Genomic DNA, 15,162 nt, shown 5'->3' with positions numbered 1-15,162 from the left:
TCCTAACAAGGCACAGCAGGATAAAACACTATTGTGTTTAATTTCCATGTTACTTTTCTTTGGAAAGGCTCAGAGTTTTCTTCTCTTGATGTTTACTTGACTTTGTAACACTGCAAAAAGACAGATTTAATATTTCCCACTTTATTTGTTAACTAAAGCTTAGAAAAAAGGGGTAAGATTAGAATCCAAGTGCTGTGGTTCCCTAGCAATCCTCTGTAACATTTATATCTGCTAGTTAGACCATAGGGAGTTGGGAAGATGAAGAGTAATAAGGAGATGGCTGCTTCAGGGGGAATCAACTTTGTTACACCTTGACCAGGGATGGCAAGGTGACCCAAACCTACGAAACTCTCCCCCTCTTTCTGGATGAGGAAGGTGGGATCAATCAATATCTGTCATTTCTGGCCTTAGCCCCATATATATATGATGTAGAAAAGACCCATAAACTATAGGAAATCTGTCATTAACAGCAAGCACTCAGACTTCCTCCCCTTTGTGAACTCAATGCAACCAATGTGACCAGCATCCCGAGCTTTTATAAAATAACATATGAGAAACTTCCTGTCACCATGCAATAAAATTTCCTAGAAAGAGAATATGGAAAATTAAATACATGCATTAAAGCAAAGGTTTTTAAGCAATGTATCTCTTTTCTAACTCCTGAAAATAAAAAGCTATTCTTAATTATCTACAAAAAGCATAAAAGTACACTAAAACAAGTTGTGGCTAAATGGAATATCCTTCTTTTTGGCTATTTCATTGGAATATATTAATTTTGAAACTCTGATTTTAAAAAACATCATGAAGTATCAGTGCTAGGTATAAGTAAGTTATACTTACAAAAGAGGAAAAAGGATCGACAGTGATCAGACACCCTTTTGACTTGGGCTTAATAGGATCTGCCTAGTCTGCTTGTGGGACACAGTCCTAGTGAGTGGGATTTCCCCTTCTTCAAGCTCTTATTCTCCAGGCAAACAGTTTCAGTATGACAGCTTCTGGGAGCTTCAGTCTGATAGTATTAGAATTAGAATAAAATACCCTCAAACAAAACTTAAATTAGCTGACTGGCACTTACCAAAGGAATGATTGATCACTTCAAATAAGGCAAAGTAATTCACCGTCGTACTGTCCATGCCAACCTTTGCTGCAATAGCCTATAGTATAAACAGGATAGATTCATTTTAGGGTAACTAAATCAAACAATACTTTGGGAAAAGACAGGTGTGTGCATGTGCAAGGGGGGAAAGGGAGGCGTTTCGCTATCTTGGTTTCACATAAACTAAATTCATCATCTAAAGCTATTCTTCTTTATATGTATGTGTACATGCACTCATGCACACATATGTATGAAATAAAAGGGGAAAAATATACCTGTATTTGACCCAAACAGTTATGATCTCTAAAATGATTTCCCCCGCCAATTCAAGCTGGTAATAATCTCTCCTTAAATATCATCTTTTCTCTCTGAAATATGACTTCATCCCACGAAGAAGGTCTTTTTTAACACCACTTATAAGTCATGTGCTTGATAAGAACAGATCTTAAGAAGAAAATAAATTCTTAAATATCCACTCTCACAGATTTAACCTACATTTAATACAGGCTGTTAACATACAAAATCTGTATCTTTGGTTCTTGAGCTTAAAATAGTTGTCAATTTTGTTCATGCTTCAAAATTATTCTTATTTATTTTTTGGACAATCCATGCCTCAGCCTGGAGACCTCCATTTCCTAAGAATTATCACCATGAGTATCTATATGAAAACAGTAAAATGTTGGGACAACAGAGGAATATTAAACAAGTATTAGGGGATGCCTGGGTGGCTCAGTGAGTTAGGCGTCTGCCTTTAGCTCAGGTCATGATCCCAGGGTCATGGGATTGAGTCCCACATCAGGCTCCTTGCTCAGCAGGGAGCCTGCTTCTCCCTCTACCTGCCGCTCCCCCTGCCTGGGCTCTCTCTCCTCTGACAAATAAATAAAATCTTTAAAAAACAAAACAAAAACAAGTATTAGTCCTTCTTTCTAGGAGCTCATATGACAACAAACAATTGAAAGACTCCACGTGCAAATAAACGAAAACTGAAATTACAAACAGAAGACAACAAAACTCAAAAAACACAAAATAGTACAATTCTTTTTCCAGATCAATCCCAATATAAATAAGGTATTAATTGAACAAGATAAAATTGTTAAATACTAGTATCTCAGTAAACCAAATATAATTATATCCTTCTTCCCAGATCTATTCACATATCAAACAAACCTAAGTTCATCCCTGATGTGAGATAGAAATTGGAGATTATAAATGTTCTAAGTCACCATTCTACACTGTACTGAACAGAAACTGAAATGCTTTCAAGGTTTGGAAAATGGCTGGGGCGCCTGGGTGGCTCAGTCGTTAAGCGTCTGCCTGCGGCTCAGGTCATGATTCCAGGGTCCTGGGATCGAGCCCTACATCGGGCTCCCTGCTCAGCGGGAGGCCTGCTTCTCCCTCTCCCACTCCCCCTGCTTGTGTTCCCTCTCTCACTGTCTCTCTCTCTGTCAAATAAATAAATAAAATCTTTAATTAAAAAAAAAAAAGGTTTGGAAAATGGCTTATAGCTACAAGTCTCAGGATGAGGAGAAAAGTGCCAAAAAAATAAATAAGTAATTGGCCTCGCTAGAGAAATACTCAGGGAAAAAAAATACAAAACATCGGCAACTTGTAAAATTAACATTTTCCTTGCAATCACTGCACCATTTTGTAATTTCAGCAGTACCTCAAATTCTGCATATACCCTTTGCCATGGTATATAGTACATGAGTAAATGTATGGGGAACAGATTTGTTTCTTTGCTACAAAGGAAAAATAAATATTAATATCCAGAAACCTGTCTCCCTGAAAGTCTTGATCAAAGCAGGATTAAAGATAAACAAAAAGGCATAGGGTGCCTGGGTGGCTCAGTCGTTAAGCGTCTGCCTTCAGCTCAGGTCATGATCCCAGGGTCCTGGGATCCGGCAGGAAACCTGCTTCTCCCTCTCCCATTCCTCCTGCTTGTGTTCCCTCTCTCTCTGTGTCTCTCTCTGTCAAATAAATAAAATCTTAAAAAAAAAACAACCAAAATGAACTATTGGGACCTCATCAAGATAGAAAGTTTTTGCATAGCAAAGGAAACAGATGACAAACCCAGAAGACAACCTAAAGAATGGGAGAAGACATTTGCAAATATCAGATAAAGGACTAGTATCCAAAATCTATAAAGAACTTATCAAGCTCAAGCCAAAAAAACAAATAATCCAGTCAAGAAATGGGCAGAAGACATGAACAGACATTTCTCCAAAGAAGACATAGACATAGACAAAGAAGACCAACAGACACATGAAAAAAACGCCCAACATCACAAGGCATCAGGGAAATACAAATTGAAACCACAATGAGATACCACCTCACACCAGTCAGAATGGCTAAAATTAACAAGTCAGGAAACAACAGATGTTGGCAAGGATGTGGAGAAAGGGAAACCCTCCGACACTGTTGGTGGGAATGCAAGCTGGTGCAGCCACTCTGGAAAACAGTATGGAGGTTCCTCAAAAAGTTAAAAATAGAGCACTACTAGGTATTTACCCAAAAGATACAAATGTAGTGATCCGAAGGGGCACATGCACCCCAATGTTTATAGCAGCAATGTCCACAATAGCCAAACTATGGAAAGAGACCAGATGTCCATCAACAGATAAATGGATAAAAAAGATGTGGTATATATATACAATGGAATATTACTCAGCCATCAAACAGAATGAAATCTTACCATTTGCAACGATGTGGATGGAATTATTATGCTAAGCAAAATAAGTCAGTCAGAGAAAGACAATTATCCTATGATTTCACTTATATGTGGAATTTAAGAAATAAAACAGAGGATGGGGAAGGGAGGGAAAAATAAAATAAGATGAAATCAGAGAGGGAGACAAACCATAAGAGACTCTTAACTAAGGAAACAAACTGAGGGTTGCTGGAAGGGAGGTTGGTGGGCTGATGTGGTAACTGGGTGATGGGAATTAAGGAGGGCACGTGATGTAATAAACACTGGGTATTATATACACTGGGTGTTATATACACTGAACACTACCTCTGAAACTAATAATACACTACATATTAATTAACTGAATTTAAATTAAATTAAAAAATATATACATATAATTTCTTACTGAAAGAAACCAGGACTCCTGAGGAAAGTGGCTGATTCTAGATCTAGGATGAGAAATATACAAAGGTGAGGCCAGAACACCTTGTTGTACCAAAAAGCAAGAATGCTATTACAAACAAATAAGTTGCATCAAAAGAATACAGAAGCAGACATGAAGGAGCTTCCACTGGCCAAAAATGGAACAATCTGAGCATCAAAGATAATATACGATTAAATCATATTAAATACCTAAAAACCCACGATACTAAAATAAAATAAAATAATTATCTCATTGGACATCACTGGGATCAACTAGGACACCAATTCTTTTTTTTGGGACACCAATTCTTTACTCTGACAATTGGCAATTAAAAAATTCAGTATTTATCCTCCCTTTCCTACAAAGTGTATTTTAGGGTAACTACATAACCCTAGTTAATAAGGCAAAGTTCTTTACAGAAGAATTCTACCTAACAAATACAAAGAAATGACAGATTAGAAAACCAGTACTTTGCAACCCTTAATGAAATCACTGGTTAAGGCAGCAATCATCGATAATACACTTATCTGATTACAGACCAATGGGAAATTTTACAATAGAGAGCCCAGGTTATCACCACCTAAACCCACTGATTAATCTTAGTATCACTAAAAGTGGGATAATCAGATATTGTGTAACTCTGTTGAAAAGCAATAGGATATATATATATATATATATATATCACCAATTATGAAGTATTCTTATTAAAAAAAAGCTGAACCTGAACCTAATCGAGCCTCTCGAACAAACTTCAACTTACTCAAAATGTAAGGAGAAGATAGACATATTAAATGACACAGATAAAAGAAACAAACAGATAAATTCAGAATGTGGGACACTGCACAACACAGACCCAATTTCTACGACAAACCAATACATGGAAATAAAAAGTTGGGGAAGGGAAGGGAGACTGCTTTATATTAAAATAAACATAAAAACCAAACCTTGTTTAGATCCAGATTTTACCAAACCAACTATAAAAAATCATTTTCAGACAGCTGGGAAAATTTGACTATGGATTTGTTATTAGTTAATGCCAAGGAAATACTGTTAATTTTTTAAGTCTGATAATGGCTTTGTATTTATATAAGAAGAATGTCCTTATTTTTTTAGAGATTTATACTGAAATATACACAGGTCCAATAAAATGGAATTTGCTTTAAAATATTTAAACGAAGGGGCGCTTGGGTGGTTCAGTCTGTAAAGCGACTGCCTTCGGCTCAGGTCATGATCCCAGGGTCCTGGAATCGAGCCCTGCATGAGGCTCCCTGCTCAGTGGGGAGTCTGCTTCTTGCCCTTCCTCTCTGTCTGCCCCTCTCCCCCTGCTCGTGTTCTCTCTCTCTGTCCCAAATAAATAAAATCTTTAAAAAAAAAAATTTAAACAAAGGAAAAGGAAAAAAGGATATATAATACAAATGTGGCAAAATCTTGATGATTATTAAATATGGGTGATAGAAAAATGGAGGTTCACTGTACTGTTCTGTTTTCATGTATGTTAAGTTTTTTACAATTAAAAAGGAGGGGGGCTAATCATACCTACTATGACCCAGGATATATACTGTACCTTTCTTTCAAGGAGGGCAAAGTACTTTCACATTAATAATAACATCAACAAGAGTAGCTAACATTTAATAAAGTTATTATATGCCAGATAAGTCCAAGCACTTTATATGTATTAACTCATTTAATCCATCTTTCCTTAGCTTTATACCAACCAATGTTGAGTCTACCTGTTCAAGTTTAATTTACCTGATATACTTGGTCTGTAGTACTGTTCTTTTTAACCCTGACCGTAACTGTTGTTCCATCTGGTAGTGCTACTCTGAGCTCTACGTCGGAGACACCATTGTAGTTCTGGGGGAAAAGATACAGAGACAGAATTTATCACCCAGCATATCCTTATTCTCCTTGTAACATGCTAGCTAAACAACAACCTAAACATGTGACAGAAAGCAAGTTCCAATGAAAAGGGGTAAAAAGAAACCTTAAAGTCAATACATTTTACAAGTCAGAAAGCTGACTTCAGGCTGCAGCAGTTAACCTTTAAGATGAACAGGGAGAAAAGAAACAGGTTAAAGCCAATGTGTTCACATTTCAAAACAGAACACGTGTGAAGCAGTTTAGGTCAAACACAGATGAGATTTTTGGCTTACTTCCAAACATTCAGAACTCACAAATGAGAAAAGAAAACAACTGAAAGCAATAGTTTTGACAAACATTCTCTGGGTTTAAATTGTGAGGCACACTAGATTGGCTCAAGTAGTATCCTGTTCCTTTCTAAAGCCTGAAGTAATCATTTACCTTTGACAGGAAAAAAGGATGAAATGCAGGAATCTTAGTATAATATTCAATTTTCTTCTAGAGAAGAGTAAACAATTCTTATCCCTTAATTCAAAAGATCCTTCTTTCTTATTGGTTTTGAGGATTAATACATTCCTCTAACAGATTTTTTTTTTTTAAGTAGGCCCCATCCCCAGTGTGGAGCCCAACTCAGGGCTTGAACTCATGACCCTGAGATCAAGACTTGAGCTGAGATCAAGAGTTGGATGCTTAACCAACTGCCCATGTGCCCCTCCTCTAACAGATTTTTGACTCTCTAAGTTTTATTAGAGAGAAACAACTATTTAAGAGCAAGTCGATTTTCATTTACCACTTAAAAAATATTCATCATCTAAAACCATCCTAAGCATTACTTCATTATAAGCCCTTGTCTGCAAGAAACTTATAATCTAGTTGGGAAAATAAGACATATACATATAAAATAGTTAGTAGATAACACACTATTTAATATAGCAGCATTATGTATTCATTCTTCTACTCCATTAATATTTATTATGCACCTACAATATGCTGGACATTATGGTAAGGCACTGGGAATACATAAAGATGACCAAGTTCTTGTTCTTGAGTTATAATGTATAACAGCATGGTGACCAGAGTTAACAATACTATATTGTATATTGGAATTTTGCTAGGAGGGTAGATCTTAAGTGTTCTCACCACACACACACACACACACACACACACACACACACACACACAAAGGAAAGAAAGAAAGAAGAAAGAAAACGGTAACTATGAGGTAATGGATATGTTCGCTAGCTTGACTGTGGTGATATTTCACAATGTATACATATATCAAAACATAAAGTAGTACACTTCAAATACAGATGATTCTTATTTGTCAATTCTACCTCAATAAGACTGAAAAAAAAAAAGACTTAGCTCTTACCTACAGGTAGTTCACAGTCTAGTGAACTAAAAATATAAAGTGATAATTTGATTATATGTATAAAAAAATTAGAGAATGAGAGAGCAACAAGGTGATGATCGGGTGGTCCTGACTGCAAAAGTTCTTGGTGGAATGAAAAACCAATGACGTGAGTATCAGGGAAAGCGTCAAAGAGAAGATGAACCTAGTACTAGGTCTTGAAAGATAAGCAGGGTACAGAAGAAACGGAAGTTGAAAAAATAGTCATTTGGGGAATTTATGGCAATTTAATCTATAATCAATATCTTTATTTTCCCCCACAAGGAGCCAAGGGGTAAAGAGTCACTGAAGGGAGTATTCACCTACCTCATCTGATTCTGATAGGAATTCCTGCATGATGTCACTCTCACCAATGACTCGTATTGAGCATACTGTAGAAAACAAAAATAGAATCTGGCATGAGGCCCTAAAATCAAGACTTTAAAGTCAAGAACATATCAAAGTTTAAGTGTAAATCATCAGTAGCAGGCAATGCAGAGGTGGGATGCCATTCCTCACATATGACATGTTAAGGCACAATAAACATTCATATAAATATGAACTAGAGGGGCGCCTGGGTGGCTCAGTTGTTAAGCATCTGCCAGATCCTGGGATCGAGCCCCGCGTCAGGCTCCTTGTTCCGCAGTAAGCCTGCTTCTCCCTCTCCCACTCCCCCTGCTTGTGTTCCCTCTCTTGCTGTATCTCTCTCTGTGTCAAATAAATAAATAAATCTTAAAAAAAAATGGACAAGAACAGAGGAATAATAGGATGCTCAAAGATGTAGCTTGCTAAAAATATTAAACATAGCCAAAGGAAGTCACCCAAAAAAAGAGAAAGTTCAGTAAATTTAACTTTGCAATCTCATGTGAACTTCTAAGAACAAGTCAGAAAACCCAGCAAGGATAAAGTCAATTAGGAATAAAGCAAATACAAAACTGAAATACAAAAGGAAAAATGTCCACTTGGCTTAGGAACCAGGCCAGTCAGAGAAGCATAAGTAGTTAAAACCACTTTGGAAAAAATGGGTAGGTAATTAAGTAGTAAGCTCAGCACATCTTCTCACCTCCCTAACTTTAGCTTCAAAACAACCAAAAAAAAAAGGAAAAGAAAAAAAGGAAGGAAGGAAGGAAAGCAGGTAAGAAGCTAATTGTCTAAATATAACAAAGTTAATTTCCTGACACTCTCATGAGGATGTTAAGTTATACTGACAATTTTACTTCATTTTATTAAAAAAAATTTATACCCTTTTTCATTTCCCAAGGGCTGTGTTTAGAGGCCATTCCATGTTAGGAAAAAAAGCTAAAAACAGATGAGGAAATCTCACTAACTTCTACAGGGGAAATAGTTATTTCTTCAGGGATAAGGCTCTCTACTACAGTTTAAAAAAAATTCAACTAGGTCAATTAGTTCTTATACAAGGACACAAGGACACAGAATTAATAAATATCACATAAGACCATTATTCTATTAAATTAGTATTTTAAAAAAGGCCTGTTGCACAGCTGGCAAATTATATAACTCCATAATGTAAAATGAAGCAAGATCTCTTCTCTGAGCCACAAAATGAACTATCTTATTCCAGAGATCTGGGTCATTTCTTCTTGCCTTTCCAGATAAGCAAAAGTTTTAGCATCCACATCCCACTTCTGATATACTATCTGGAAGTCCTGAGATAACAAGTAGATTTCAATACTTCAACCTATAACCTGCTTAGATCAATAGGACCTAGAATACCTACAACTTGGCACCTGTAAGAGGAAAAAGGAGTTTTCAAGTAGGATATGCCAGTGAACTGAGAATCATTTTAATAAAAATGTTTTAAGTACTGCCCACTTAGTTCCTAAGTCAACTCAGCATATTGATGAGTCTGTTTGTGTTTGCCGGCAAATAATATAACCCTACAAATAAAGGTCCCTAATGCACCAAAAACTAATTACGTATTTTTCTATTGTTGTTAAGTGCTCAGCAAGTCAATGAAATAGACAAATAATCCTTGAACTGGACATTTCAGCCTCGGCTTCAAAGCTCAGATCATTCAACATCAATGGTCAGAGAAATATGATTTACTTTCACTAGTTTCAGGAAACTTAGCTATGGAGTTTAAGAGTTGCAACACATACCTAGACTCCATGTCTACTTAAGATAGTAGAGTTTAATAGGCCAGCTTACCTTTTTCTAGATATTCTTCCAACCCCCGACGTCGGGCATCTAATTGCTGTTCTGATAAAGAGAATGGCCACTTCCCAGGAAGTCGGGGAAATGTAAAGTTGGCAAACTCTCTCTTCAGGTTCTGGTGTAGGATGGCAAACTCCCGGTACCGCTTAGAACACAGCTGCCTCCCTGCCATATAAACATTGTAGACCTGGTGAGGGGAAAGAACAAAAAAAAAAAAAAAAAAAAAAAAAAAAAAAAGCCTACTTACTACAAATTAAATCACAGAATCATCTAAAGTCAAGCTCAGACAGATGCTGTGAGGTATATTCTGCTATGTACTTAACAGAGAATGTGTTCACAGTCACTGTAAAATAAGGCTTACTTTTAATAAACACACCAGAAATGATACGTACAACAGAGTGCTACTCAAGTGGCCCCATGATCTTATTTTTGCTATTAAAATTACCTCCAACACATTGTTTTAAATATCTTCAAAGGCAATTATCAGCTTTTAAGAGTGGATTTTATTTTCAGAAAGTTAAGTCATTCAAAACCAATGTGGTAAATCTAGTGAATGAACAAGCAAGAAAATTTGGAGATGTATAAAGTGAGGGTTGACTAGAAAGCAATGTGACTGATATTTGCATGTGGCCCAAACTTCAAAGGAAGTTTTAAAATTGATGTAATAGCATTTTGTTAGCAAAATGTTTTTGTTGCAAAAACTCCTCTCCTGAAGTCAGATATCTTTAGTTTTGTTCTTCCTTCCATCATTAAAACAGGGTTAACAAAAAGTCGAAGAATAAATGTATCCTAAGGACCACTTTGTAATTACAGAGAGTTAATAATCCTCATGAAGAAATGGTTAGAGATTTTTGTCTATCAATCACAGATACATGCCAAGCTTCTAGAACAGGGTGTGGAACATAGCAGGCACTCAGTAAATATTTGATGAAGAAATAAATGAATACATGTGAAATTCCTGAATATGTACCCTCATAAAGGAAAGTAATAGAACATGCAATCCAAAAACATCTAATAATCCAAGTTACTTTGTATTCTCAGAACATAACAAATGAGGCAGAGATGGAAAAACTGGCCCCAAATCACATTTACTGGTTTTGCAAAAATCATTCCAAATTTTAAATGTGTACAACACAGATCATATACTCATGGAATCAAGAGTTAATCACTGAGAATGTAAAAGCCAAAGCCTTTCCTTCAAAGCTCAAGAAGTATCTATCTCATGCTTCTGTGATTTAGGAAGTATGAATTAAATACAAAAATAATTTATTCATTCAAGACTCCTCTCCCATAACTCTCCGCCTATGATTCCTCCCCCAATTAAAAGCAAGGCCTCTAATCACTATGAAAGTCTCCAAGGATGTGTATGATCCTGATCAATGAGCTTTCTTCCTGTGATTATCACTCAAAGTTGTAATGAATCACATATATTATCAAGTATTCCCATCACTGCCTCTTAAAGTACAAATGCCTAAAACAAAGAACAACATTCCCCTTAGACAAGACCACAGTTCTCTTGAGGGCAGGCAGTCTTAAGAAAGTCTTATTCACTCAATCTGGTCTTGTATACTTCCTTTTCAAACTAAACTATCCAAACTTCTCAATAACATCACCATTCCTTTGCTTAAAAAAAAGCAAGTCCGTAACACTATGGGTGATATATGTCAGCCTGAGTTCCTCATACTAGGAAGGAAGGGAGGGAGGTAAAACTAGTTAGTGACACTGCTGGTTCAAAGATATTCCCCAATATCTTTTTCCAAGGAAGAGTAGAGTAGGTCTTTGGTAATGCACTTGAAGACTATGACTGCATTTCTTCACTTGAGTGATCTCAAGTCCAGTAAAACATCTCCTAAGGTAAAAAGAATGCTACAGCCTGAGAGGCCTTTGTGATAATTTCAACAAGAAAACTGAAAAGTTGATTCAACTTTCAGTTTCTTTATAAAGTGAGAAGAGTAACATCAAAGCCTCTCATCTAACTCCCCACCACTCCCAATTTAAATGTGGCATCAAGGCAACAGAAATATAAATAATCCAGATGCCTGACAGTTCTGTAATACTTTAATGCAAGTAGGAATGGCTTCCCCAAGAGCCAAACCATTTTTAAATGAACTGTGCTTAGCAAATGAGAAACATACAAAAAGATCGCCAACAGATTGTTTTATTCTTCAATGGTCCTTAAAATTAACCAGTATCTATTAGTATTCATATTTCCCTGGTTTGGACACACTCATTTGCCTAAAAAAAAGACTGATTCACTTAGTGCATGCTGAGGTCTTCTGCCTAAAACTCAAGAATGTCGATGGTCCATGAGAAATTCCCATAGTCTCAGGATGCCTGGGTGGCTCAGTTGGTTAAGCATCTGCCTTCAGCTCAGGTCATGATCCCAGGGTCCTGGGATGGAGTCCCGCATCGGGCTCCTTGCTCAGCGGGGAGCCTGCTTCTCCCTCTGCCTGCCACTTACCCTACTTGTGCGCTCTCTAATAAATAAATAAATTTTAAAAATCTTAAAAAAAAAAAAGAAATGCCCATAGTCTCATTACAAATGAGAATGTCTATCAAAAAATATATTCTCTGGTCTTAAAGAGGAACATAATCAATAGGAACTAAAGATATACGCAGGCGGGCAGTGCTTCTGCGTTCTACCTTAATTTAAACACTAAGACTGGCTGGCTCATAAATGGAATTAGATGAAGTTAGTCTAGCTTGCAATAGTACACTGAATTTAACGATCACTGGTCACTTTCTTCTCCAACTGACCATATCCTACAAGACTTCAAGTTGGAATGTTCAAACTGCAAAGCCAGTTGTCTGAGATAACAAGTTCTTTCTTTTTCTCCTTCTTCTTTCCTTTCTTTTCCTTCCTTCCTTTCTTCCTTCCATTTCATACTAGCTTATTTAGGGGTTCCATTTTCACTCCTCAATAGATTTTATGTATTTCTCATATGCTTCTTCACTCATTAATTCATCCAATTCTGAAGGATTACTGAGTATTATCTTGATCAGCCAACCATCTTCATAAAAGGATTTGTACACAAGTCCTGGATTTTCTGCAAGAGTTTCATTAATTTCAGTTACTTCTCCTAATAGAGAACAGAGTTCACTAGCAGCTTCCACACTTTCCAAAGCACCAAACTCATCTTGTTTGTTCAATTTTGTCCCACCTTCAGGCACACTACATTAAACAACATCTCCCAAAGCTTCCTGTGTAAAACTGCTGAATCCCAGTGTTCCAATACCATTTTCTGTTGTTACCCATTCAAGAGCAGAGCCCATGCAGAATCAGACGGCACGTGCCCTCAGGCCCCAGGGCTGGAGCAGGCATGGCGCAGTGGATTTAGAGGCGGCATGTGGCTCTGCACCGCTCCTAGCACCATTGAGGGTAACAAGTTTCAGTCCTCTTGAGTTCCTCTTTGCTTAGTAAGAACCCAATAAGAAAAAAACACGGGTGAGGAAAGTGTAAAACTTATCCGTCAGTGATCTACTTTGTTTCTCTGGATTCTGCAGGTCAAAGTTTCAAAATTCAGCTTCAAAATAATTTCTAATATGTAAATGCTGAAAATCCATGCTGTGCCATTTCTCTCTCTAGCCTCATGACTTAATCCTATGTAATGAATGCCAGAAGATGGTAACTGATAAATTCTTTTCTTTCTCTTTTTCTTTTATAGGCTCCATGCCCAATGTGGGGCTTGAACTCACAACCCTGAGATTAAGTCTCATGCTCTACTAACTGAGCCAGCCAGGCATCCTGTAACAGATAAAAATCTTACAATGAGCACAGCCTACTGCAGGGAAAGCAATTCTATTAACACCTGGGCTCTGTATTCAGGAGCAAAACTGAAATCCCAGATATCAGAGATCTCCATTTTGTTGGTTCCTTAGATCCCCACTTAAGAGATTTCTTAAGGCTTTGAAATGGTAACATCTCATCCTATGTAGCATCTGAATATTAAAAAGTTCTCATTTTCTCAAATCTCTAGTAAGTAACAGGAATTGTGCTACTGAACACACAGAAGAGAATCTCCTTATATAATGCAAAAGTGATAAACAGAATGATGACATTTTGGCAAAATCACCCAAGTTCAGCTTCCAAAAGTCAAATAGATGCTGTCCTGGTTTCTGCTATTGACTGGATGAATCTTCAACGTACATTATGACAAACAAATTGTTTCCAACACCACCCTCCTATTTAATCTTATTTTTAGCTGAAAATCCATCTTAAAAAAAACTACATTATTTGCCATTCACAAGCTGCTTACAAAGTAAAAGGAGATACAGCACTCTTAGTTGATTTCTGGGTAAAATGCATGAGATCCTTACTCAGGGATTTTTCCCAAATGCTGAAGTTTTTAGGCTCCTTCCTGGAAATGAAAAAGCATAAAGGCCACAATATGCTCTTAAATAACTTAGGTTTCTTGTGTGTACACGCATGCATGCATATGTGTATTTTCCCTAAGATGGCTCATAAATGGTCTCTGTTACTTTTCTTTCTTTATCTGGGCCTCAGGTGTCCAGAACTGGATTAATCATAATCCTTGGTTCACAACACACTATCATTATGGCAAGCTCTTTGTTTGGATTTTTGATTACTTATATTATATTATATATATATAATATTTAATTAGTTATTTTTAACCTTGTAAAAAGTAAACTATAAACTAAGACCCTGACAATAATTTCTAACCATCATCTCTGCCACCTTCATCCCTTCTCCCTGCTCCTCTGACCCCCAAAATTAACATATTCAATCATGTGCATCATTCCCTTGCTTTTCTTTTTATAGTATTTTCCTGTATTTATAAGTAATCCTTAAATTTTCTTTATTTTAATTTTTAAAGGGTATTTTAGTTTTAATGGAATATTACAAAAAGAAAGAAAGTTTGCCATTTGCAAAGATGTGGATAGAACTAGAGGGTATTATGCTAAGTGAAATAAGTCAGAGAAAGACAAATACCATATGAATTCACTCATATGCAGAATTTAAGAAACAAAACAGATGAACATAGGGGAAAGGATAAGATGAAAATTGAGAGGGAGGCAAACTGTAAGACTCTGAGCTCTAGGAAACAAACTGATGGTTGCTGGATGGGAGGTGGGTAGGTGGATGGTGGTAAATGGGTCATGGGCATTAAGGATGTAAAGAGCACGGGGTGTTATATGCAACTGATGAATCATTAAATTCTACCTCTGAAACTAATAAGAAAAAGGGGGGGAGGTATTTTAGTTTTATAAAAAGGTTATCATTCAGAGTGAGACCTTTCATGCCTTATTTTTTCCCTTAGTCTCATCCACGATGTTATATATCTTTGTGGTTTATTCTGTCGTATATAACAATTTGTTTTGCTTTTTATTTATCTGTTATCCCGTTGATGGGCACCTGGGGTTGTTACTGGGTTTTTGCTATCATGAACAAATACTGCCATGAAATTGTATACATGCCCCCGTTATACATATATGAGATTCTCTTGGGTATACTAAGAGTAGAACTGCAAGGTTATTAGGTATGTGAATAATCAACCTAACGAGATAATGCC

The 15,162-nt window shown here is 36.6% G+C and overlaps 1 protein-coding gene across 2 annotated transcripts in view; it reads right to left on the bottom strand.

The window, feature by feature from the left end:
- SNX27 (sorting nexin 27) overlaps positions 1-15,162 on the bottom strand; it is a 69,188-nt gene that overhangs the window by 19,521 nt on the left and 34,505 nt on the right. For both annotated transcript variants that reach the window (XM_027607598.1, XM_027607601.1), the window contains exons 3-6: positions 9,626-9,818; positions 7,784-7,848; positions 5,956-6,060; positions 1,076-1,154 (exon numbers count right to left, since the gene is read on the bottom strand). In XM_027607598.1, the coding sequence (XP_027463399.1) occupies positions 1,076-1,154; positions 5,956-6,060; positions 7,784-7,848; positions 9,626-9,818 (442 nt within the window). The remainder of the gene's footprint in view (positions 1-1,075; positions 1,155-5,955; positions 6,061-7,783; positions 7,849-9,625; positions 9,819-15,162) is intronic.

This window comes from Zalophus californianus, chromosome 4 (genome assembly GCF_009762305.2).
Source record: "Zalophus californianus isolate mZalCal1 chromosome 4, mZalCal1.pri.v2, whole genome shotgun sequence".
Lineage (NCBI taxonomy): Eukaryota > Metazoa > Chordata > Mammalia > Carnivora > Otariidae > Zalophus > Zalophus californianus.
The sequence above is the reverse complement of the archived record's forward strand: the minus strand, read 5'-3'. Positions and strand labels throughout refer to the sequence as shown.